Source organism: Saccharomycopsis crataegensis, assembly GCF_037102585.1.
Source record: "Saccharomycopsis crataegensis DNA, jcf7180000000098, whole genome shotgun sequence".
In the NCBI taxonomy this organism is placed as follows: Eukaryota; Fungi; Ascomycota; class Saccharomycetes; order Ascoideales; family Saccharomycopsidaceae; genus Saccharomycopsis; species Saccharomycopsis crataegensis.
Genome location: NW_027043838.1, coordinates 216,041 through 240,070, shown reverse-complemented (window position 1 = coordinate 240,070; position 24,030 = coordinate 216,041). Strand labels below are relative to the sequence as shown.

The 24,030-nt window shown below is 35.8% G+C and overlaps 13 protein-coding genes across 13 annotated transcripts; 10 read left to right on the top strand and 3 right to left on the bottom strand. All coding sequences in view use genetic code 12, as the record gives it.

The window, feature by feature from the left end:
* Positions 1 to 506: 506 nt before the first annotated feature.
* On the bottom strand, positions 507 to 1,118 carry YPT1 (Rab family GTPase YPT1; the record flags this gene model as incomplete). The annotated part of the gene is made up of 1 exon (XM_064999384.1): positions 507 to 1,118. The coding sequence occupies one exon, from the start codon at positions 1,116 to 1,118 to the stop codon at positions 507 to 509; it is 612 nt and encodes a 203-aa protein (XP_064855456.1).
* A 680-nt stretch (positions 1,119 to 1,798) lies between these two features.
* VOA1 (Voa1p) lies at positions 1,799 to 2,734 on the bottom strand (the record flags this gene model as incomplete). Its single annotated transcript, XM_064999383.1, has 1 exon — positions 1,799 to 2,734. The coding sequence occupies one exon, from the start codon at positions 2,732 to 2,734 to the stop codon at positions 1,799 to 1,801; it is 936 nt and encodes a 311-aa protein (XP_064855455.1).
* Positions 2,735 to 3,090: 356 nt separating this feature from the next.
* Positions 3,091 to 6,000, top strand: DASC09_057980 (uncharacterized protein; the record flags this gene model as incomplete). Its single annotated transcript, XM_064999382.1, has 1 exon — positions 3,091 to 6,000. One exon carries the CDS (start codon positions 3,091 to 3,093, stop codon positions 5,998 to 6,000), a length of 2,910 nt encoding a protein of 969 aa, XP_064855454.1.
* Positions 6,001 to 6,891: 891 nt separating this feature from the next.
* Positions 6,892 to 8,938, bottom strand: TUB2 (beta-tubulin; the record flags this gene model as incomplete). The annotated part of the gene is made up of 3 exons (XM_064999381.1): positions 6,892 to 8,196; positions 8,627 to 8,662; positions 8,927 to 8,938. 3 exons carry the CDS (start codon positions 8,936 to 8,938, stop codon positions 6,892 to 6,894), a joined length of 1,353 nt encoding a protein of 450 aa, XP_064855453.1.
* A 987-nt stretch (positions 8,939 to 9,925) lies between these two features.
* Positions 9,926 to 10,929, top strand: DASC09_057960 (uncharacterized protein; the record flags this gene model as incomplete). Its single annotated transcript, XM_064999380.1, has 2 exons — positions 9,926 to 10,012; positions 10,159 to 10,929. 2 exons carry the CDS (start codon positions 9,926 to 9,928, stop codon positions 10,927 to 10,929), a joined length of 858 nt encoding a protein of 285 aa, XP_064855452.1.
* A 1,031-nt stretch (positions 10,930 to 11,960) lies between these two features.
* On the top strand, positions 11,961 to 12,614 carry DASC09_057950 (uncharacterized protein; the record flags this gene model as incomplete). The annotated part of the gene is made up of 1 exon (XM_064999379.1): positions 11,961 to 12,614. One exon carries the CDS (start codon positions 11,961 to 11,963, stop codon positions 12,612 to 12,614), a length of 654 nt encoding a protein of 217 aa, XP_064855451.1.
* Positions 12,615 to 14,221: 1,607 nt separating this feature from the next.
* On the top strand, positions 14,222 to 15,472 carry EXG1 (glucan 1,3-beta-glucosidase; the record flags this gene model as incomplete). The annotated part of the gene is made up of 1 exon (XM_064999378.1): positions 14,222 to 15,472. The coding sequence occupies one exon, from the start codon at positions 14,222 to 14,224 to the stop codon at positions 15,470 to 15,472; it is 1,251 nt and encodes a 416-aa protein (XP_064855450.1).
* A 705-nt stretch (positions 15,473 to 16,177) lies between these two features.
* On the top strand, positions 16,178 to 16,451 carry DASC09_057930 (uncharacterized protein; the record flags this gene model as incomplete). The annotated part of the gene is made up of 2 exons (XM_064999377.1): positions 16,178 to 16,216; positions 16,299 to 16,451. 2 exons carry the CDS (start codon positions 16,178 to 16,180, stop codon positions 16,449 to 16,451), a joined length of 192 nt encoding a protein of 63 aa, XP_064855449.1.
* A 765-nt stretch (positions 16,452 to 17,216) lies between these two features.
* DASC09_057920 (uncharacterized protein) lies at positions 17,217 to 17,540 on the top strand (the record flags this gene model as incomplete). Its single annotated transcript, XM_064999376.1, has 1 exon — positions 17,217 to 17,540. One exon carries the CDS (start codon positions 17,217 to 17,219, stop codon positions 17,538 to 17,540), a length of 324 nt encoding a protein of 107 aa, XP_064855448.1.
* Positions 17,541 to 18,629: 1,089 nt separating this feature from the next.
* Positions 18,630 to 19,373, top strand: DASC09_057910 (uncharacterized protein; the record flags this gene model as incomplete). The annotated part of the gene is made up of 1 exon (XM_064999375.1): positions 18,630 to 19,373. The coding sequence occupies one exon, from the start codon at positions 18,630 to 18,632 to the stop codon at positions 19,371 to 19,373; it is 744 nt and encodes a 247-aa protein (XP_064855447.1).
* Positions 19,374 to 20,424: 1,051 nt separating this feature from the next.
* On the top strand, positions 20,425 to 21,032 carry DASC09_057900 (uncharacterized protein; the record flags this gene model as incomplete). Its single annotated transcript, XM_064999374.1, has 2 exons — positions 20,425 to 20,562; positions 20,640 to 21,032. 2 exons carry the CDS (start codon positions 20,425 to 20,427, stop codon positions 21,030 to 21,032), a joined length of 531 nt encoding a protein of 176 aa, XP_064855446.1.
* A 993-nt stretch (positions 21,033 to 22,025) lies between these two features.
* DASC09_057890 (uncharacterized protein) lies at positions 22,026 to 22,427 on the top strand (the record flags this gene model as incomplete). Its single annotated transcript, XM_064999373.1, has 1 exon — positions 22,026 to 22,427. One exon carries the CDS (start codon positions 22,026 to 22,028, stop codon positions 22,425 to 22,427), a length of 402 nt encoding a protein of 133 aa, XP_064855445.1.
* An 860-nt stretch (positions 22,428 to 23,287) lies between these two features.
* On the top strand, positions 23,288 to 23,953 carry DASC09_057880 (uncharacterized protein; the record flags this gene model as incomplete). Its single annotated transcript, XM_064999372.1, has 1 exon — positions 23,288 to 23,953. One exon carries the CDS (start codon positions 23,288 to 23,290, stop codon positions 23,951 to 23,953), a length of 666 nt encoding a protein of 221 aa, XP_064855444.1.
* Positions 23,954 to 24,030: the final 77 nt, after the last annotated feature.

Genomic DNA, 24,030 nt, shown 5'->3' with positions numbered 1-24,030 from the left:
CTCCGTTATTTTTCATTTTTACTCCTCTCTCTTTCAGTTTCGAAGATAATAATTTATAATATCCTTATATATTTTGCTAATATTGATAATGTTAATAATTATGAGCAACCATTGAAAGTGAAAAAAAAAAGCGGTGAAATCAAACATGATAAAAAATAACAATAGTAATAGAGAACTGGGACACACATTAATATAAAAAAACAAAAGATGAGACAAAAATTAATAATATAATAGGATTAATAATAATTAACTCAAACAATGGCAAGAAGGAGAAGATATACAAAGAATAACATTGGCAATGCCAGCTTCTTGATAACATAAAACATATACCTTCCCTTTGATTGATTTATCAAATATCTGACAATAACAGCGTAGGAAAAAAAAAAAAAATAAAAAATAAAACATCAACGACTAGATCTGAGACAAAAGCCAAAGTCACTTTGAATTAATTCACATCATTACACTTTTGACTCTCCTCAGCCGCCCTCTTTCATGTTGCAAAGAAATTAACAACAACCGTTGCTTTGACTTGCCCCGATAGATTGACTATTGATGTTCAATTTCCCCTTATCACTACCGACTGCAGTATTACTAGTGGCCATTTGGGCCTTGATTTGTCTTGCCATGGTCAAGAATGCTTGTTCAACGTTATTAGAATTCAAAGCAGAAGTTTCAAGAATTGGGATATCCAAGGCATCGGCAAATTCCTTGGCTTGGGCGAAATCAACAACCTTCTTATCGGTCAAATCAGACTTGTTACCGACCAACAATTTCATCACCCCACCAGTGGCATAACGATCGATTTCTTGTAACCATTGTTTGACATTATTGAAGGATTCGTGATCGGTGACATCGTAAACAATAATGATACCATGTGCGCCTCTGTAGTATGATGAAGTGATAGTTCTGAAACGTTCTTGACCTGCAGTATCCCAGATTTGCAATTTAATGGTTTTACCGTCGAGTTCGACGGTTCTAATCTTGAAATCAACCCCAATGGTCGAGATGTAATCCTGAGTGTAAGTGTCGTCGGCAAAACGCAAAAGAAGACAGGATTTACCAACACCGGAGTCACCGATAAGTAAAAGCTTGAAAAGATAATCGTAGTCACTGTTCATTATGAAGATTAACGATATATGCTAAAAAAAATGAGAGTGTTCTTTTATTCTGATGATGTAAACACACAGCCTCTGTAAAAATAGTGTACCTTTTGGATGATTGTAAATCACGGAATACAAACTACTGAATATATATCTAAGAACGATAAAAGGCCCGGGAATACCTGTATTCTGAATCGACGGCTTGTTCAAAGTACCTAGAAATGATGGAGATGGTCTTGATGATCAGCCTCTTAGGGGCAAAAAAAAAAAATTAATAACAGAACATCAATTTCTGACCCCAGTTTGCACAGGCAGAGAAGGGGCCGGGCAACCCCACACATATCTCCCACAGCGCCATACACTACGGTGCCATCAGTAATTAATGAGTAAATATTATAAGTAAGAAAGAGAGTAAAAACAAAAATTGTGGGTCAGAGAAAAAGGTAAGCGAATTAAATTAATAAATGTGAAATGGAATGGTCAAATTCTGTATCATTTTGGTGAATCCATCGTTTTGGTGAATCCTAGGTAATCCACCTAATTTCATGGACTGTCAAATATTTGGCTGAATAACCCACTGCCATTATTAAAACAAACAAAAAAAAAAAGAATTTTATCATCATTCAAGATAAATATGCTGTATTAAAAGGAGGAAGAAAAAACGTTGATAAGTAATAGAAATCTGAACAGATATTCCTTCATTTTGTTTTCTTATTAGCGTCAACCGGTCTTTCCAAAGCTCTGTAACTGACTTGCAAGGATGAAACCCAGCTCAATCCTTGAATCAACACATACACCAAAAACAATGAAACGATAGTGGCACTGAGAATACCGCTGCTGAAAAATTGGTGAGTTTCAAATACGCTACCTGAAGTGACCTTAATTTCTTCGAATTCCTCATTGCTGTAACCATCATAATAAATATCCTTTGAGGAGTCGGTTAAATCTTCGCTATCTTCATCTGAAATGGTAACGACACCACCTTCTTGCTTAGCGTCTTCAATGAGTTTACTAAAAGTGTTCTTCATTTCTTCAAGCAAATCATCATTGTCAACTTCGATATCATAACCTGAAATTTCACGCTTTTGGACCACCAAATTCTTAGCTACTTCATTATTAATCTTTTGATACACTTCATCGACTGGTTTGTTGTTGGCTGGGATAAACTGTACCACCACGTTGGTGTTCTTCAACCCGCTCAATGCTTGGCCAAATTCTTCAATAGTAACTTCGCTGATATCATCAACAATCAAATCCTCTTCGGATTCGTTAATGCTGGAAATAGAAACCGGGGTAAAACTTTTGAAATATTCTTGTTGGTTGTTGTCGTCATGGTAAAGTACTTTTGGGGTGTGTTGAGCATTGGAAATAAAGTCTTGGAAATGAGCGTCATTAGAGACGGAATCGAATAAAGATTTCTTCAATTGAAATATCACAGTTCTAGCGACATGAGAAGAGGAAGAGTTTTCCACCAATTCGCCAATTTCAGACATCAATTTACTTTCATCCATGTAATGAGGTGCCACTTTACTATTATCACTGTTGACGTTCTGAATATAAACTGGGCCTGTATTTTTAAAACCCCATGCCACACTTGAGGCGGAGACCATTACGAGAATCTGTTGCCACTTCATTATTTTTTTTTTTTTTTTTTGTATTTGTGTTTATGCTATTGCTTTTCTCCAGACAATCGGACCTCTCATAAATCTTATCGCTTTACAAAATTTGTTGTTTTTTCAGAATTTCCCTATATTCGCTATTAGCAGTGACCCGACACACCCACCACCTTCCGCCAACGGGTAACGGCAAGGACTTCGAAAGGATTAATAAATTTTTAACATGAAGTGGACTAGATGAGCACTGGAAGGATCATTATATTTCTGGAATTCTGGATCTTTTCTTCTTGTTCCGTCAATAACAGTCACATAACAGAGAATAATATCCCCATGATATTATTATTGCTTCTACGGACAACGCATATAATATCCAGATGATTCTACTGCGACATTGGCAATTGAATTTTTCACCAGTGAAGATCATCCTCTCCAAACAGTTGGTTAGAAATGCTTCTGCTTCTTCTTTGCCGACGACAGCATTGCAATCTCAAAGCGCAGAGAATGACAATTCCATTGATCCAAAATTGATCAAGCAGCTATTCATCGGGAATGCGTTCCGGAATGTCGATGATGCCATTGATCATTACTTGCATTTGTACTGTCGTCAACAACGAGAATCCCCAGAGAATTTACAACTGGAAGACCCGGAAAAGCAGAAAATAATGAAATTAATGGATCAATATGATCAAGAAATGAAGGACACAGCAGCACACAAGAACTCGTTTTCTCAACACTATTATATCAAACAACAATTACTTGACTATTTGTTTTATCAAGGTATCACCAACGGCACCAAGAATAACCAACAGATAGCAAGAACCAGGGTTGTGACTAACGATAGAATGGAAGTGAAAAAAACTCGGTGGAAGCTTGCAAAATTGAAACAACGATCATTTGGAGAAAAAGTTAGCTACATGAGATTTCTAGCAGCATTATACGGCCGGGATTCAATCAATGATATCTCTCTGATTTTCTCCCTGATGAACACTCAATCCAAGCAAAGCAATACTCATTCACACGAGTTTTCTAATATGGCCAAGGGAGACAACCTTATAACACCTAAAACCGCCATAATACACAGCCCGACCAACCGGAATTTCATCAAGCATGAACAAACCATTTATGATTTGACGTATTACTCCGATCTTTTACAAGCATATATTGATCTCCCAAACCCTAGACCAGATTATGTGGAGGCTCAACATCTAGATGATTTATTATCGGTATTCTTGAAGATCAACTCGCGGTTTTTCCGATTGAACGGCAGGAATTTAAAAAAACTGTTCTTGAAAGCTTTCTTCACCGTTACCGAGGATCTATTGGAGAATGTCCAGCCAATGACAATTAAAGAACGGAACCATTTGTCATATTTAAGGCTGATGTTTTATGAGCTTTCTGACAATAATGAGGTAAGTAGCGATGTGGCGGAAGATAGAGCAACTAGAAACGAAATTCGACGAGCTCAATTGAGGGAAGATTATCAGAGCCATAAGTCGAAGTTTGAAACCCCTGATTTATCCGCATTCAATATTTTCTTACAAGGAGCGATCAAATTGGGAGATGAAGGCTTGATCAACGAAATCACTCGTGATTTGTTAAAATTGCAAAATTTCGATGGAAATCATGGGGACCTTCTTTCAAGTTTCCAATCATCAGGACTTAATAACCGTTTTACGTTGATTCAGATGCTTAATCATCATTTCAATGGAAAAAACGTGTTGAAAAGCCGGCAAAGTACTTATGAATCATTAAACAAATTTTTGACCAAGTTATTATCATCCAACATAACCCTTGACATTCATCTTTTGAATTCGTTGATCCATGTTATTCTTTTTAATGTCAGGGACATTGGAACTGCCAAATTAATGTTTAATGAAATGATTGAAATGAGTGTTACAGAAGCTGGACAGAGTATTGATACCAAAATAAAGACCGAGGATTATAAGGGACAGCATAATAAAAAAATGTTGGAATTAGACCAGCTAAAATGGCTAGTGCATAGCAACAACTATAATAATGCTGGTATTGGGAACCAGAGTTCGCCAGCTCCTACTATTTGTCCGTTGACATTCAAATTCAAAATGAACCGAGACACAATTATTATGTTCTTAAGATATTATTGTCAACTTGTTGAGAAAACTCCTTCTTCTGGCCCAGTACATTTCAAAACTATTGCCCAATTGATTTTGTTGATGGAATCAGATGTCGCTAACCGGTTTTGGTTCTTCAATGAATACAATGCCTTGTATGATCAAGATGACGTTTTAAAATTCCTGGATTTAAATAGCAAATTCAAGAAGGAGTCTCAGGTGCTACAACCCGATGGTGGGATGGCGGTGAATACTAGCTCATTGAGCTCGCTCGACTACAATGATATCTTATGGGCCTTTATCGACCACAATAATGTACTAATAGAGAACCACCATGAATATTTGAATGATAACGAAGAAACCACAGATGATCTCCGTGACCCATCATCTGCCGCTAACGGGTCTTATAAAGGGACTGAGTCCGCCAATGATAGTAATACGAGTGTTGATGATCACAGAAAATCCATTGAATCATGGAACTTTGAAACTTTACAACTATTGACTCGCTACTACTTGGATAATCTTAACCGGCACCACGCGTCTCCTAAATCCTGCACGATTTCTAATGGGAACAACTCACCTTACAAAACATTATTCTTGAATTACAGTCTATTCATGAAATTTATAGCGGCGTACCAAACCATTATGAAGTCTCGAAACTTTTGCGGGGAACTAGCTTCGGAATTGAAACTTTTAGAAATAGATTTGGAGAAAGCAGGCGAAATGGGATACGAAGGATATTTGAAGGATAAACATTTGCTGTCTACTGTTAACAAACATAGATCCCTGATTCAATCTGCTGCACCACCATTGGACACCAGCACATATCCTGGAACCATTTCTAATGGCTCATCGTTGTTTACTCAAACACTGTGGCCTTACGATATCCTTAATGGGAAATCTTCTCATGATAGGTATACTTATACCCATCCACAAAGCTCGAACTTCATTCTTTATTCCACCAAACCTCAAAACTTGTTTGAGGAATACAATGCGTCATTGGCCACCCAGTTGGAACCTGAGGAAAAGTTCATTAACCTTTGGAAATTCCTTGAGGATGCCAAGCGGGAATTTGAGTACCAAAAATCGGAAATGTTGAAACAGGATAGCAAGGAAAGGAAACTGGAAGATACGATGGAATTGGAAATATTGGCAAGGAAAGTATTGGAAACTATTGCCTATTTGAAATTATGAAATCGAAAACAAAACCTCACATAATCAAAAGTACGAACGAGCCAAAAAAAAAAAAAAACAAGAAAAAAAAGTAACCATCTTCATCTAAGTCTGCTAAATGCTTCGAAGTCTATACCATCAGTTTTGATATTCATTTCAACTAAATTGTACTATACCCTGCACTTTTATTTGAGTGCCGAACTTTTTTTTTTTTTTCTTTGCATACTTGTATATATTTTTCTTATTTCATTTCATGTTTTTATGTTGATTACTTATGACAGTTCATAATATTGACTCGCTGCAAAAAAAAAAAAGGCAGTACGTATTATATCCCTAGTAAGTCACTATAATTTGCCATATTTTGGAATGGCACAAATATGTTACACCTTCTTTGCCGTAAGTAAAAGAAAGAGCGAATGACACAATAAAGAAGATACAAGCTTAATTAAAAAATAAAAGCAACATTAAGATTCGATCAGAAAGAGGTTAAAAAGAAATAAGAAATTTCCAAAAATTAACATGCCAATCTGAATAACTAGTAAAGAATGACAAGAAAAAGGTATGGTAGTTAAAAAGGATATATATATAAACGTAAAAAAAAAAAAAGCTAATGAAACGAGATGTAGAGGAGTTGGAAAGCTAACACAAGTATAACTTTAAATAACTATGAAAATGATATGGTAAAAGGAAGATAGGTCAGTCAGGGGAGTGATATGGATTTTGAAACAAAATAAAATAACAGACTTATGAAAGCCTGAGAAAAAAAACAAACAAAAAAAACAAAAAAAGAATAAAACAAAACAGAAAACAAACAAAAATTCAAACTTCTAAAGAGATACAAACTCTTTATACTGTATAGTTAATATTATTTCTATTGTTTTATTATTATAAAATTTCCAAAATTCGATTTATTTATTCTAACAATTCATCCATTGGAGCCTCCTGTTCATATTCAAGTTCTTCATCTTCATCGTCGATACCGGCATCTTGGTATTGTTGGTATTCAGCAACAAGATCGTTCATGTTAGATTCGGCTTCAGTGAATTCCATTACATCCATACCTTCAGAAGTATACCAGTGCAAGAAAGCCTTTCTTCTGAACATAGCGCTAAATTGGTCACCAACTCTCTTGAATAATTGTTGAATAGAAGTGGAGTTACCAATGAAGGTGGCACTCATGTCACTATCTTGAGGAGGAACAGAACAAATAGAAGTTTGCACGTTATTTGGAATCCATTCAACGAAACCAGCAGAGTTTCTGGTTTGAACCTTGAGCATTTCATCTTCAACTTCCTTGACGGAAACATTACCTCTGAAGAATGTAGCAGCAGTCAAGTAACGACCGTGTCTTGGGTCAGAAGCAGCCATCATATTTCTTGGGTCGAATAATTGTTGGGTCAATTCTGGAACGGAAAGAGAACTGAATGATTTAGATCTGATGGAAGTCAATGGAGCGTAACCAACCATGAAGAAATGCAATCTTGGGAAAGGAACCAAGTTAACAGCCAACTTTCTCAAATCAGAGTTCAATTGACCTGGGTAACGCAAGGAGGTAGTGACACCAGACATGACAGAGGAAACCAATTGATTAAGGTCCTCATAGTTTGGTTGAGGCAATTTCAAAGTTCTCAAACAAATGTCGTAAAGAGCTTCGTTATCAATACAGAAAGTTTCGTTAGAGTTTTCGATCAATTGGTGGACAGACAAGGTCGCGTTATATGGTTCAACCACGGTATCAGAAGTCTTTGGAGAAGGAACGACGGAGAAAGTTGCTCTCATTCTATCGGAATATTCTTCATAAATTTTAGAAATCAATAAGGTACCCATACCAGAACCAGTACCACCACCCAAAGAGTGAGTGATTTGGAAACCTTGCAAGGAATCACAACCTTCAGCTTCACGTCTAAGAACATCAAGAACTGAGTCGACCAATTCAGCACCTTCAGTGTAATGACCTTTAGCCCAAACGTTACCGGCAGAAGATTGACCGAAAATCATATTGTCTGGACGAAACAAGTTACCGATAGAAGAAGAACGGACATTGTCGATGGTTCCTGGTTCCAAGTCAACAAGCACGGCACGAGGAACGTATTTACCGCTCATAGCTTCGTTGAAATAAACGTTTAAACGTGCTTTTTGCAATTCGTTTGTACCGTGGTAAGTACCATCGGCATCAAGCCCATGTTCACCGCAAATGGTTTGCCAGAAGGCGGCACCCTAAAATATCATGGTTAGTATTCCATAATTTGTCTGATTGATTAATATGTTATTGAAATTGGTTGTGATTGCCTGTGAACGCGGTTATATTTTGATAATATCCATACAACCTTGATTAAAACCCTGATCTTCATTTCATTTTAAAAATAGAATCATTCTTCTATTTGATTTGATTGTCCAAAAATAAAAATGGATCAATAATGATAAAAATTGTAAACACGTTGGGCGGTAGCTAACTAAAAATTTCAAACAAGGCCCATCCAATTTTTTTTTTGTGCCCGTTATGTTGTGTAGGGATAAACACAAAATATTCTTTTTTATTTCTTTCCCTTAGACACATCAAGGCAATTGCAATGATCATAATTATAACCAAAAATAAGAAAAAAACAACATTAAAAACCATAACATAATTTAATTAAAGTAGACATACAATTTGGTTACCACATTGACCGGTAGATATATGAATCTATAGCATAATGTTAGTATACTTGAACATGCCTGAGTCAATTCGACATTCCATCTTCTAGAAATAATGCCTTCACTTTCAAGATTTTTTTTTTTTTTTTTTTTTATTGATAATCTCATATCTCTTATTCTTTCCCTTTAAGTTCTATTCTGTACACTTTGATGCTTTTTTTGTAAGCGCCAGACTCTAAATTGTGTATTATTGGCAGACCCAGATACAAGAATATGAATTGAGTGGGATGGCAGGACGACGGGTGGTACGTACGATTTCTCTCATTGTGCTTGGGGGAAGACACGATACTTTTGTAGTAGTGTTTTTAGATGAAGGTGATGTTGTTGTTGTGGAGGCCAACTAACTAACTAAAATAAAAGTAGCCCAAAATTTTCAGGACCAGAAAGTAAACAAATACCGTATCAGGCGGGTAATGCTGTTTTTTTGTTTTCCCACTCATCAGATTCTCTTAGAGTGCGAGGAGAGGAGAGGAGAGGCCTGTCTGTGAGGCAGGGGTGTGTAGATCAACACCCAGACACCGGAAGTTGCCTCTCTCGTATATTATATCCACATCAACAACATATACCAACAATACGGAGTCTATCATGTGCCCCCCGCACATCACCAGCAGCAGACACTGCGTCACCACACATATGCACGTGATATTTCCTCGCCACGGGGGGTTTTTTTTCGTTTATATGGTGGTTATTTATCACCTGTTTCTACGGTAATTGTGATGAGGGAGAGCAGGTATCAACTTAATGGACTCATATTTATCAGTGACTTTTGTTGGGTTGGTGGTGCCAGAGTCCGATACTTGGCTATTGTTTGCCCTATCACTTGTTTGCTTCGTGTGTGCTGTTATTTATCTCTTATCGTAATATTCCGCGTTGACTTTCTGTCTTCTTTCCAAATATTACCGAAAACTGATTAAGCTTTTTTTTTTTTTTTTTGCCGCATCGATCGTAGAAATTGTTGTTGGTGAAAAGAACCGTTATTTATTGCAAGTTGTCATTTCCCTTTCTTTCTCTCTTTCTTGTATCCTCTATATTATCTACTTCGTACCATTCTTCTCTAGAAGTTATCCAATATATAGTGATCACAAAACAGTCACACATATATAAAAAATAATACCAGTCCAGGATCATAGAACCCACCACACGATTATTTGTACAGGGGTATTGTTCGTTTCTACATTATTAACATTGTGTCCCCCTCCCTCATCTCCAACGGTTTTGCGCTTATCTTGCACTATTGTTTGATCGAATAACTATGTCCACTAATAATTCCACCTCTTCCTCGGTCAAACATCAAAAGAAGCCTTCTACTTCTCCGAATAACATCAATAAGCTCGCATTGGTGAGTATCGTTTGCCTTTATGCCGGCCGTCTTCGCGGTCCCGGTGCCTTTTTTCTTTTTTTATTGGTGACTTAAGCGAAAGAAGCTTGGGGTCACCGCTTTTCATGGAGCATTCATTATCATTACTAACCTAAACCCTTCAATAGAATGCTCATTTCCTTTGGTTTGTGGGCCATTTTCTAACATTTGGTTGTACTGCACTTCATTCGATCGTTTCTATATTTAGACCGTTCTCACCAACGGCTCAAAAATATTACTCGCTAACTATATACTCCGTGATCCTATCATATTCCATCGTGCTTTTCAAAACTTACTCACTAAACACTTTAGCGAAAACTCTATTCTCCAACCCTTTTGCCATTTTGAAAAATAGTAATGCTTTATATTTATTTCTCTCCGGGCTTTTCTTGGCCAACCACGGGATCATTTTTGAAAAAATCCAGCTATCATTGTATTCATTTGCAATCTATTCACTTTTCCATTCCATCAATTACTTGAACCAATCCATTTTATCTAGTACCGCCAACAAACCTTACCAAACTCTCAAATCCAAACTCAGCCAATTTTCCAAACAATATTATGAACCATCTCTTTACATGGCCGCCAATTGTGAATTATTTGTCATGATCCATCTAATATTCACTGACTTGAAGAATTTATTGATGATTTTCCAAACAAATCCACTCACCAATATCAGAATCCTCTGCATAACAATTCTTTATCTAGTATTTCTCAAGTTGCGATATGATGATAGCCATCACATGAAAGCAGTAGTACAGAGTTATGATCTTAGAATCAATCAATTCTTGTACTCCAACCAAAGGATTCCCCAAGCAGTGACCAACATCTGGTTTAAATTCCGGACCCTCATTGGTGCTTACGTTGCTCCAATTAGAATTGAAGCTAGACATCGGTGATATATAACTAAGATAATAACCACCAAGATTGCAAAGAGTAAGAAAAAAAAAAATCTTACTCCTCCCCTTGTTGAACCTTATGTTATTTCCATCCAAAAGAAAAAACAAAAAACAAAAAACAACTCCTCCCTCGTTAAACCCTATGTCATTCCCATCGAAAATGCTGATCCTTCGTTTAATACTGTGAGATCACCACCCAGAAAGTATTCCCGCCCGTCATCTGTGAATTTTTTTTGTTATGCTTCTTTTTTGTCCCTAACCACCCCCCCAGTTTTCACTTATTGTTATATCTGATTAGCAAAAAGTCTCTCTCATTTATTTTATGCCATTTACGCCCATGTTTTTAGTTTAATCATTGCATTGTTTGATTTTGGCTTTGACAGGCTATTCCATTTGAAGATCCCAAGAACTCGTTGGAACAAGGATCTTATTATCGAAATTTGTTTTGATATTTTATATTTTATTTCATCCCGGAATCAATCAATCTCCAGGTACTTTTGACTTACTACTAAGTCTTTTTGTCAAGATTTCATTTCTATCTCATGTTTATTTACTAGAACGTTTCCGCCACCCCTCGCTATTTAATTTATCCAATCTTGTATTTGTACTGTTATAATTTTTTTTTTTTATTTTTTATTTTTTATTTTCTATTTTTTATTTTTTATTTTTTATTTTCTCCCTTATATATTTATTTTGTTTGTTGTTATTTTAATTTTGGAAATGTTGTTCGAACTGATGAATCCTCTAGTGATTTTGTATTGGTAGTTCACTGATCCATGAGATTGGCTCCCAGGTGAGGCGAAATATTTTTCTTTTTTGGATTGTGCTCATTCATCACTTGATATAAAATTGCTTCGACTTTCTTTCCAATATGATACCTACAGAACTATTCATAATATACCAGAAACAAGAAAAGAACAAAAAGCAAACAACACTGGAGTTTTTTTTTTTTTTTTATTCCCTTCATATCTTTCATCTATCTACTTAATAAAAAACCAACCGCATCAAGAATAATGAGACTTTGAACAAAAATGCCTCCAAAAAACAAACCGTCATACCTCATCACCTTAAATATCCCTGCCTCTCACCGCTCACAGTTCAGCAAACTCATTGCTCTGGCTCCGCCTCCCAAGAAGAAAGGCCCAGGAAAAGGATGGAGAGCCGGTATTAAGAAGAATGGACCAGGAAAGCCACAGAATGGGATATCCGGTGATAATACAGATCAGAAAGGAGAAATTCCTCTGGCCCCAACATCTTCCTCATCTTCATCTACGAACGCTGTGGGCAATACTACTGGTGGGGCAAACGTTAGTGGCACGTCGTCTAATGGGATCACTGTTGCTACCTCTGGTCCAATAGGCACTTCGGCAAAATCATTACCGATGAACACCAATGCCCTGGAGGCATATGTCTTGGATAGACTGGGTACAAAAGTGCGGAAATGGCAGAAAAAGAAGCGGGAGATCAGATCGTTTACAGGGTTCAAAGTTGATTTTGGCAGTTGGATTGGTGATGGAGTGAAGTTGAAAGTGGATGGATCAGACAACAAGGAGGCAGCAGAGATTAGACATGGTGAATCGGCTACGCCCACAGTCGAAGACTCTTTGGTGAATGTGAAGGAGGATATTGAAGAAGAATTTGCTACAATCAAACCGGAAGACGCAATGACGATTCCTGTAAATTAAAAACAATGAGTGGTTATTTATTTATTTATTTTTTTGTGTGTTTATTTGTTTGTTTTTCTACTTTTCACTTTGATTTTATTCAGATATTTATTGGCTATTATTAATATATTACTTGGTTACACTTTTTTTTTGTATAGTATACAGCGATGTTTCTCTATTTATTAATTGCTATCTATCGGAGTAGATGTTTTGGTAGATGGTTGAACCTATTTTGGATGGGTGTTTGTCCAGTTCTGATGAGAATGAATGTGCACACATACTTTGCGGGTTGTTTCTGATCTTGACTTGGAAATTTTTTCTGTATTGGGGGAATATATACTCCAATATTATATTGTATTTAAATAGCTAAGTTGAATTAAAATGATGTAATATACATAGATATAGGTATATATTTGGGATGACCAATTATGGAGACCTATTTCGGGGCAATGTCAGAGAGCACTATTTTACTGTGGGGTGGGGAGAAAGGGTGTAATGATAAATATATTTATAATTGTCGTTGTTTATCCAGCGCGAGCGCAAGCAGAGAAGACAAGGTCTGGCCGTACGCGCCTCAAATGTTTATATTCTTATTTTTTTCTAATATTAGAAAATCAAGTATATGAATAACACAGCGTGTGTTTACTTTTTTTTTTTTTTTTTTACATTTTTACCTTTGTGTGTATTGTGTAGTGGGCGGCCCCCTCCCCCTGAAGTGGTGGGGTGGACACAAATTATTTTATTTTAGTTTATTTCATTTTATTTTATTTTATTTTATTTTATTTCATTTCATTTTATTTTTATTTTATTTTAAGGTTATAATTATACTAGCCGATGTATGGGAAACCTTTTTGTGCCAAGTTTGAGTAGTTCCCTGAGGAGGGAAGGAACGAAGGGGGGAAAAAGTGATCCGTTAGTTGAGTTTGAGTTGTTTCCACATATCATATATATATATATATATATATATATACGTGGGAGGGGCGATTCAGATGGTTGGTTCACCACAAGAATATGGTGCCATCCCAGGAGAATAGCGGTGAGTGCTGGCCCAACAGCCATCCATGTCTACACAATCGACACTTGCGGGGGCCTTGTGTCTGTTGTTTGACACATTTTCCCAATGATAATGAATGGTGTACAAACACATCCATCCACGTTGGCCGGGAGAGCACCAGTGTCCATCCAGCCAGAGTGTAATGTCATGCACCAATGTCGCGCGCACTGATGCACTGCTATGCGACACACCGAACATCCACAAACTCTAACTTCCCGCCGGCAGCTGTCGTATTGCTAGCAGCACCTCTATTGTATATCTCACAGACACCTTTAGTTGGCAGGCAGGAAGCTATAAATACCTTGCGATCTCTGGGTCTCCCTTTTTTCATTCAAGGTTCATCCTACTTGTTTGTTAATATCTTCATTATATATTATATCCTCATCCTCTCCTCCTACAATCGCTTGGGATCAGTGTGTTAAACGGCCCGCAAATCTTTCGCTCCAATAGATCTGAAGTATCGCAGCATATTTCATCAACATTACACAAAAACCATCCCCTACTATCCATATCTCTTACCATTTCAAAAAACACAACCAAACACAGGTAATTCTCAATTTAACCAGCGTCCCTCATGTTAGCCAATATCCTTCTCCCATTATTGGCACTTTCAGGTACCATCTGTGCCGCCTCCACATTCAAGAAGCGGATGGATTATTCGGAAAAAGGTAGTGTAAAAGGTGTCAATCTCGGTGGTTGGTTTGTCATCGAACCTTTCATCAACCCCTCTCTTTTCGAAGCTTTCGGTGATGACATTCCAAATGATGAGTACCATTACACTTTGTCCCTCGGTAAAGAATTAGCTTACGAAAGATTGAACGAGCATTGGGGATCATGGATCACCGAAGCTGATTTCGAAACTATGAGCGGCATCGGGTTGAACTTTGTCCGTATTCCTGTCGGTTATTGGGCGTTATTAGCCCTTGATGGTGACCCTTATGTTCAAGGCCAATTGCCATATCTTGATCAAGCTTTAGAATGGTGTGCCAAATATAACATTCAAGCCTGGATCGATTTGCACGGTGTTCCAGGTTCTCAAAATGGGTTCGATAACTCCGGATACAGAGAAGATGCAGAATATTTGGCTTGGTTCCAAGGAGATAACTTGAACAAAACCTACGAAGCCCTTCTGATCATGTCTGAAAGATACGGTGGTGCCAACTACAGTGACGTGGTTGCCGGGATTGAATTAGTCAACGAGCCTTTGGGAACTTACTTGGATATTAACACCATTGCCGAATATTATGACACTGGTTACAAGATGATTCGTGACGATTTGGACTTAGTGACAGACGTGATTATGCACGATGCTTTCAGAGACCAAAACTATTGGGATCCATATTTCCAGTTGTACGACTACTGGGGAGTCGTCATTGATCACCATCGTTACCAAGTCTTTAGCACCGGTGAATTAGCGAGAACTATCGACGAGCATGTTGATTTTGTCTGCAAACAAGGTGCAGATACAGCTAGTGAATATCACTGGTCTCTCACCGGTGAATGGTCAGCAGCTTTAACCGATTGTACTTACTGGCTTAACGGTGTTGGCCGTGGTGCTAGATACGATGCCACTTACCAATCTTCCACTAAATATGGCACTTGTGATGGTATCAATGATATTAGCACTTGGACTGACGAACAAAAACAAAACACTAGAAAATTCATTGAAGCCCAAATGGATGCGTACGACCAAGGTGCAGGTTGGATTTTCTGGACTTGGAAAACTGAAAATGCTTTAGAATGGGATTTCCAAAGATTGGTTTACGAAGGATTGGTTCCTCAACCTTTGACTGATAGACAATATCCAAACCAATGTGGATATTAAAAGAAAAAAAAAAAATAAAATAGATTTTTTTTTTTTTTTGAATCTACACACATATATATATGTTTCTCGAATTACCCCCTTTTTTCCTTTTTCCTTATTCTTTTCTTCCGCTAACCGCATTTGAGAAGTTGTTGTTTTATTTCTCTATTCTTGATATTCATCATCAGGAACATCTTTGATTTCTTTGTTGTCTTCATTATTCTATTTCCTTGAAAATATATGAAAAAAAATTGTTACATTATCCTCATTTTCGCGCAGAAAAGTAGCCAAGTTTAAGGTTTGACGCTTATCTTGCTACACAATTCTGCTGATGAAAATTAATCCCTACGCTGATTACTGTATATCTAAAATTAACTTTTTTTTTTAAAAAAAAAAAAAGAAAAGTGAAAAATGAAACAAAAAGATCACCAAAAACAGGCCATAAAAGCTTCCCGAAAATCTTTTGGGGAGAGAGAAGAAAATGGTCGGGAAGACTGTCAATTTTAAACACCCAAACACCCACGATGTAATACATCTGAGAATCCCAAATCGGGCTGTGATCTATCGCGTGTCAAGCAGCATCCCATTCTGCGATTTCCAACCAATGAAAGAAATTATGACGAGCGTGGACACTGATAGCACTACCGATAGATCCATATACAGCGTTCCTAATTCTGAGGTTCAGATATCAAACATCGATAGGATTGATAAATTTCTAGGTGATATATGGCTTCAAGAAAACTAAACAAAGAGGACGACGAGTCGGTGTTGATGGGGCTTCTAAATGGCAAAGACAATGAATGGATTTGACGAGTTATAGAGGTTTATTTATGTTCCAAAAATAAAGCTTGATGATAGTGAGCAAATTGAATTGGTCGCTACGGTGTCGATTAAAACCATTGTCACCTCTTCTCTCACCAGTGATGGGGCCGCCAATCCTATGGCATTTAATAAGAACATCGTGGAAGGGATTTTGAAATTCCAAGCTTCATGTCAATAGTATGTTTTGCCTTATGAAACTTGAACCAGTACATTTTTTATGAGGCGTGATGAGCCAGCCATTGAACTTTAGTATCAAGTGTTTCTATGGATGTGAGTCGCCACCATGGCAAAAAGTAGTCGCTTATGTTTGCAAAGATGTTGATTTTGATTGAAAGGACTGTTCCTAGTTTCTTGAATTCCCAGACAAAGCCCAATATTAATTTCAAATCACCATACAAAAAAAGATTCTAATTATATTTTCGTTGCTTTTATCATTGTTGGTCCTTGTTTTGAGATATATTTGATGTTAATTGAATAGTTCCAGAGAACGGTTTATAAAATATGACACTTCAACTAGTTGGGCTATTGTATAATTGCTATTGTATAATTGAATCTAGGTCGTTATGAAAACCAGAAAATCTCTGATGGTGTAATTTTTTTGACTCAACATTTTTTATTTACGGATTCAAGAGTTACCGACGGTCCTCGTGTCAAGAGGGGGGGGGGGGGGAAAGGAAGGGAAAACCATAAGAAAAGTTTTTAAATTTAAAATTTTAAACAGCGTAATTTTAGGCCATAGCAACGTTGCCACTAAAAATTTTGACGGCATATATAAATATATAGGGAAAAAAAAAAAAGCTGCAATTGAAAGAACAATATTTGGGTGTCAGTGGAGTTAAGAAAACATTACGAAATGGTTAGTGTTAAATCAGAAAAGCTTGATAAAATGGAAACCGCCTCTAGTGAAAAACTAGATTAAGAAACAAGTGAATTATCTACTTTGATGGAGCTTATGGGTCACGAAGACAGTGAATTCGATGAGCAGATTATTTTGCAAAAAATAAGAACTTATGTTCTGAGAATAAAGCTTGATGATGAAAAACCACTTGAGTTAACTTTTTCTACTCGTGAGTTTTCGGACCAGTGGAGTTACTTCCAGTATCCTTCAACATTGCACACTAACATACTTGGAGAAATTTTAAAGTTCCAGAAAAAATGGTTGACATACAAGATAGAAAATAAACACTGGAGTAGTGCATTTTTAATGAGACCCGATGAGCCTTTGATCTCTAAGATCAAGAAATTCTATCATGATGAGTTGCCATGATGGCCCAAGTTGGTTGCATATGTTTGCAAAGGTGAGGCCTTTGAGGAGTATTCTGCAAGGCAAAGGTTTGAATTTTGCTTGACAAATTTAAAACGTTTATCCTTACATATTCTTGAAAGCCTCCTTTTCTTTTATGATCAAATCTCTAAGGATATGTGCAAAAGAGACAGATTTTTAGCGATGAGAATGAAGTTGGAAGAAGTTGTGAATTACCAAAAGCTATTGATGCCATCTTCTGAAATGTTATTATCTGTAAAAAGTATGAAAGGGATCAAGCTTTTGATTGAAATAACCATACCTGGCTGTTGAAAGTTCTTATATGGTGGGAAAACCTATACAGATATCGAAAAAAATTCCGGACGGGGGAGATTAGCAAGAAAGCTTTCGAGAAATCAAAATTATAAAGGAAGCTCTCTTGGCATTCTGTTTCTCAATTATGAAAAATATGGTGTTAATGTTGGCTCCAAAGTGAATTGCAATTGGTTTTGCTTCGCTGGTGTAAACAGCTTTAGGATTCATTATTGATGTTGATGGGTAACTTAATTTTGGTTTTTATAGATACTAATGTAAAAATATTAAAGGTAATAGAAATTACAGATATTCTGTGATGTCTGATTTGTCCTATATTCATGATAATAATCGCCAGAAACAAGTAAATACTATTGGAAGCAAGTAGTGCTCTGTACCCTTAGTGATAACGTGATGTTAAGAGAGGCGTGTATTACAAGCAGACTTTCAGGTACCTTGGAATATTTTGATGAGCATTATTTTTCTTATTCGGCCATATTTCATAAGATAAAAAAGAAATAATTTTTTTGCTTTTAAGCATAATATGCAAGCAATTAAAAGTTAAGTGAAGTCTTAATTTCCGGCAAAGGAAGGTAATTTTTAACGTTATTTGCTCAGAGAAATGCAATGGAAGGGTATTATTGTCTTGCTTCCTTTCCTACTATGAAATTTGAAAGATAACTTTGCTATTTCAATTCTTGAAAAAATATAAATATAGATAAAGGAAGCCACTTTAGTTGAACTAAAATCCAGCTTCTTAAAGGCAACTGGTACGGGATTATTTAAGAAAAATATTACAAAATGACCAGTATCACTACTACTGAAAGTTTCGATGAAATGTCAATGAATACTAATCCCGCTCGGAAAGCAAACCAAGGAAAAAGTGACTTGTCTAGTTTAATGAGCATTTTGGAGCGTGAAGACAATGAATTTGATGAGAAGGAAATTTTACAAGACATAAGAACTTACGTCCCAAGAGTCGTCATCGATGATTGTGAGCCTGTTAAGGTAACAGACTCCGAAATGGTGGATAGAATATTGGAATCATCTGGTCTCAGTAATGATACGTTAAATCCCTCGGTATTTCGTGATAATATTTTGGAAGGAATTTTGGGTTTCCAAGAGTTTTGTGAAAGCTTGAATTTACCATATAATAATTGGAGTAGCGCGTTCTTGATTAGGGACGACGCGCTTTTGAACTACAATATCAAGAAATTTTATGATTGTGAATTACCGCCATGGCACAAGATAGTTGCCTATATTTGCAAAGATGTTGACTTTCAAGATTATTCCAGAAAAAAAAGATTTGAATTTTGCTCGAGAGATTTAGGTAACTGCTATAATGGACGTAAAAATCTTTTGGCCTTCTATGATGAGGTCTCTAAGGAAATGGGTGAAAGAGATGGATTTTTGGTGATGAGAGCAAAATTGGAAGAAGTGGTGAACTATTATCAGTTAGCAGTTCCATCAACCGAAATGTTATCTTCTGTTAAAAGTATGGAGGGAATTAAACTTTTGATTGAAAGAACTATTTCAGATTATTAGTGCTTTTTTTTTTTTTTTCTAATGAAGATGTGTTCATCATCTTCAATACTGGAGCTCTTTAATTATTTATTATAGTTTTAATTGTTTTTTAAGAGAGGTTTGAATTTGATGTCACTGTTTTTTGGAAGTTTTATTGATGTAGTGTTTATTTGTAGTAAATATGTAAGGTTACTATGGACTGTGTCTCTGGTCAGCTGGTTTTCAATATGTAATTATTCTCTACGCACACTTTATTTAATCAAAACCACTTTAGTACATTTTATATTCATATGAAAGTGGTGGGAGATTTAAGCTAAAGAAATATGGATGATAGTCGATTAGTAGAGTCACACACTAAGATGTTATCAATTGAAGGCAACAAAGGGGGGTTGAACGAACCATCTCAGTTAATCAGTTAATTTTGAATTATTTATTATAATTCACAAAAATATATGACTCAGAATTCTGACCTAACGGAAATGACTTAATATGCCATTTTCTGTATGGGATGAATGATGGTTGAAATATACCATAAATAAAAGAATGATTTACTTTCTGGTGTTAGTGATTGTGACTTAAATGTTGTTACAATAAGCGTGTCTATGAGTTGTTGACAGCTGTTATAATAGTTGTGATTTGCTAGTTTAACATCTAATAGATAAAAAGAAATGATTTATGAGAGCAATACGCAAGCAAAAGATTTTTAACTTTCCTTTACAGTATTTGCAGATATCCTATAGTACAAAAAACATAAAGTAAAAAGGGTGGGTATATTGCTTCCTATTTAGTATAATTAAATATAACTTGCTGTTTGTAAATTTCCTACCTAGAATTTATAGATAGGTAGAAATGAATAAGGGCAAATTGGATCTTCCAAAATTGATAGTACGACTAAATATTAAACAATCCTGCTGACCGCCGACAATAATCTGATTAGTGTGTTACACAAACATGAACATAATAAGTATCATCTCAGGAAAGTATTATGATAATAAAGAAAAGTACGAAGAAATGATGACAGAAATGTGTGATGAACTGTCAATCAATTTTAGAAAAATGTGATAAAATTGCCATGAAAGCTACTTTTGATCAAAAATCGGACCAGAATAGAGACAGGAAGGAGCCTGAAGCTGACGGAAAGGCGATTTTACAAAATATAAGAGCTTATATTCCAGATATCATCCTTACTGAACGTGAACAAGTTAGGGGTGTATCCCCTAGCACTGCAAATTAAAGCATTTGCCATGTGATTGTTGGAGTGATGGTTTCTTGCTTATAAGTGACGAGCCTTTGAACTCTAGTATTAAGAATTTCTATGATTGTGGATTGCCAACATGGAATGAACTAATTAGCTACATTTTTAAAGACTTTGATTTCGAAGAGTATCGCAGAAAAAAGAAGTTTGAATATTACTCAAAGAAGATAGATAAGAATAAAACTATTCGCGAAAGTCTCCTTTCCTTCTATGATGAAGTCTCTAAAGAAATAAGTGAAACGGATGGGTTTTTGGTGATGAGGGCAAAATTGGAAAAAGTGGTGAACTATTATCAGTTAGCAGTTCCATCAACCGAAATGTTATCTTCTGTTAAAAGTATGAAGGGATTAAAGCTTTTGATTGAAAGGAACATTCCCAGTCATTTGAGATTCCTGAAAAGCGCATATGAAGTTAAAGACTATTAGTTTCGAAAAGATTAGTTGTTACTGAATTTCCTCTATTTTTATGATTAATTGATCTTGGCTCGGCACTATTACTGGGATGCATTATATAGGGTGCCATAGGGGGTAGGTTAAATAAAAGAGATTTTTGATTACTTAATATTTTGCTATTGTTTGAAAATTTTGAAATAAAAAACTATATGTGTGTTAAACAGGGGCTGTGTTCACTCAGTTAACAATAATATAAGAAAGGAAAGAAAAATTCTGTAAGATATTTTTTATTTTTTATTGGTTCGGATACTCTCGATAATAAATATCTTATGTGAGTGTCAGTCTGCCAGTAGTACAGACCCCCTAACATGGCTAGATGGCCAATGGCGTATAACCACAAATACTTCCACTACTTTTGTAGCTTTTGATGATTAATAGTTACTACTATCATGTGTATAGAAGTATCAAAAAGTATCAAGAGCCACAGCCAAATTTCTGTTTAGATATTATTAACCCTTTACATTTACTTTATACTTATTATTATCATTACATTAATATCTATAAACGGACATTTAGTTCTCTGTCTAATCCAATCATGAATCCTGAAACTATTCCAACCTCCAACGAAGTTATTAAGGAGTCAGCCCCAATTGAAACTCACCATGAAGCCAACCATAACTCTGAATTCGGCACTATCAAAGAGTTCAACGAACTCAAAGATATTGTCTCCAGTATGTTGACCATGATGAAATCCTCCATCAGCACCGCCAGCGACCATCATGTAACCGAACCAGTTACCGAACCAGTTCAACAATACAAGCCTTTCGTAGTTCAAATTTAGCTTCAATTAATTTTGAAGCTTTTAGACAATCATAAAGTTTCAAGCAACTCAACAGTAAGGGAAGTTTTAATTTCTCGCCAAGTAAGGTATTTTGTGTTTGCTTAGAGAAATGCGATGCAAAAGAATGTATTGCTGATCAAAAATCAGACGAAACAACAGAAGAAATAACCTTATTAAAGACTATTATGGATCGTAAAGACAATGAATTTGACCAAAAGATGATTTTACAAACCATAAAAACAAATGTTCCGAAAATCATTCTCGATGATTGTGAGTTGCCGCCATGGCACAAGCTAGTCGCCTACGTTTGCAAAGATATTGATTTTGAAGAGTATTCTAGAAACGAAAGATTTGAATTTTCCAAAAAAAAATTAGAGGAAAACAAAAATAATCGACAAGGTCTCTTGGATTTCTATGAAGATGTCTCTAAAGTAATGTGTGAAATGGATGGATTTTTGGGGATCAGAACAAAATTGGAAGAAGTTGTGAGCTCCAATAAATTGGCGATTCCATCTGCGGAGATGTTGTCATCCGTTAAAAGTATGAATGGGGTCAAACTATTGATTGAGAGAACTATTTCTAATTAATAGAATTAGCCAATTGTTGCTGCAAACAATAACTGGAGCTCAAATGACTTTTTTTTTTTGCTTGTTTTCATTATGTTTCAAGGGGGAATATATATATATATATATATAATTTTTTTTATACTGAACGCTGGTGCTATTAAAGCTAGGCTTTGAATTGCTATTTCTATGGTCTGAAAATTTTATTTATTTAGTATTTATGGTTAATGGATACAATTGTTGTGTAGTATATATTCCTGGTGATTTGTAGACTTCTTACAAGCAGTATGTGGATTGTATGTTTGGGTCAAATCTGCATCAACCCACGTTAAGTGATTTCTTCGAGCTATACGAAGTCCCAAAAAAACAATCACTCATCAAAAGTATAGTTTTTAAGAAGCATGGAAGCATGGAAGCTCAGTAAGATCGATGTAAAGATAATGGATAAGATGATAAATTAAGAAGAGCTAAAATAAGCTAATAAAATGGTTGTGGCGAATTATATTTAGAAGGTAGTCCTGCGAAGGGCTTTCTAAGGGTGTTGAATGATGTTCAGAATTCTATGGCTTATGAACTACAGGTAACATCTCCAGTGATACACCAATAAATCCCTATATTGATTGAAATTAATAATTAGTTCTATAAAATAAGGAACTAGTTGATAAACTTAAGGACAAGCATAAACAAAAATGATACTAAGAAAAAAAAGGAGCAGCAGCAAAGCATGTCATTTGAAAGACGAATTTTTCCGGAATGAAAGAAATGAAAAATCTTTTCCTTTGATTTAGCCTTATATTCCTCATCAAACTATAAATACGAATGATTATCTTGATGATTCTTAAAATATGAGTGTTTAATACAGTACATCATTCACAAAGAATAAAATGAATAGCATTGAAACAGAAAGCATTGAAACAGAAAGCAGTGACAACATGTCGCTAAATACTATCTCTAATTTTGATGACGATAAATCAAATTCAAATCAAGTTGAAGATTTTCTTAATGGCAAGCATAAGAGGACTACGACTAACGCCGAGAAACAAAAAGGGGTTTCTACTTTGATGAGCCTCTTAGATGGAAAAGACAATGAATTTGATGAGCAGGCGACGTTGAAAGATATAAAAACTTATGTTCCCAGAATCATTCTTGAGGAATATGAGCCTACTACTCTTCAAGACAATACGATAATTGAAGAAATCAAGAATTATTCAAATGAAGAAAATTCTCCAATATGTCCTCTGAGATTCCATGAGAATGTATTAGAGGCTATTTTAGAATTTCAAAGTTATTGTATAAATCTTCAAGTCGAAAAATGGAGTCACTCGTTTTTTCTCAGAAGTGATGAGCCTTTGATATCCAGTGTAAAGAGATTCTATGATTGTGAATTACCTCCTTGGCACAGGCTAGTCGCCTATATTTGCAAAGATGTTGATTTCGAGAAGTATTCCAGAAGCAAAAGATTCGAATTTTGTTCAGAAAGATTGGCTAAGAATAAAAACAACCGGGATAGTCTTTTATCATTCTATGTGGAGGTCTCTCAAGAGATGTGAAAGGGATGGCTTTTTGGTAATGAGAGCTAAATTAGAAGAAGTAGTGATTTATCATAAATTGGGAGTTCCATCCGCTG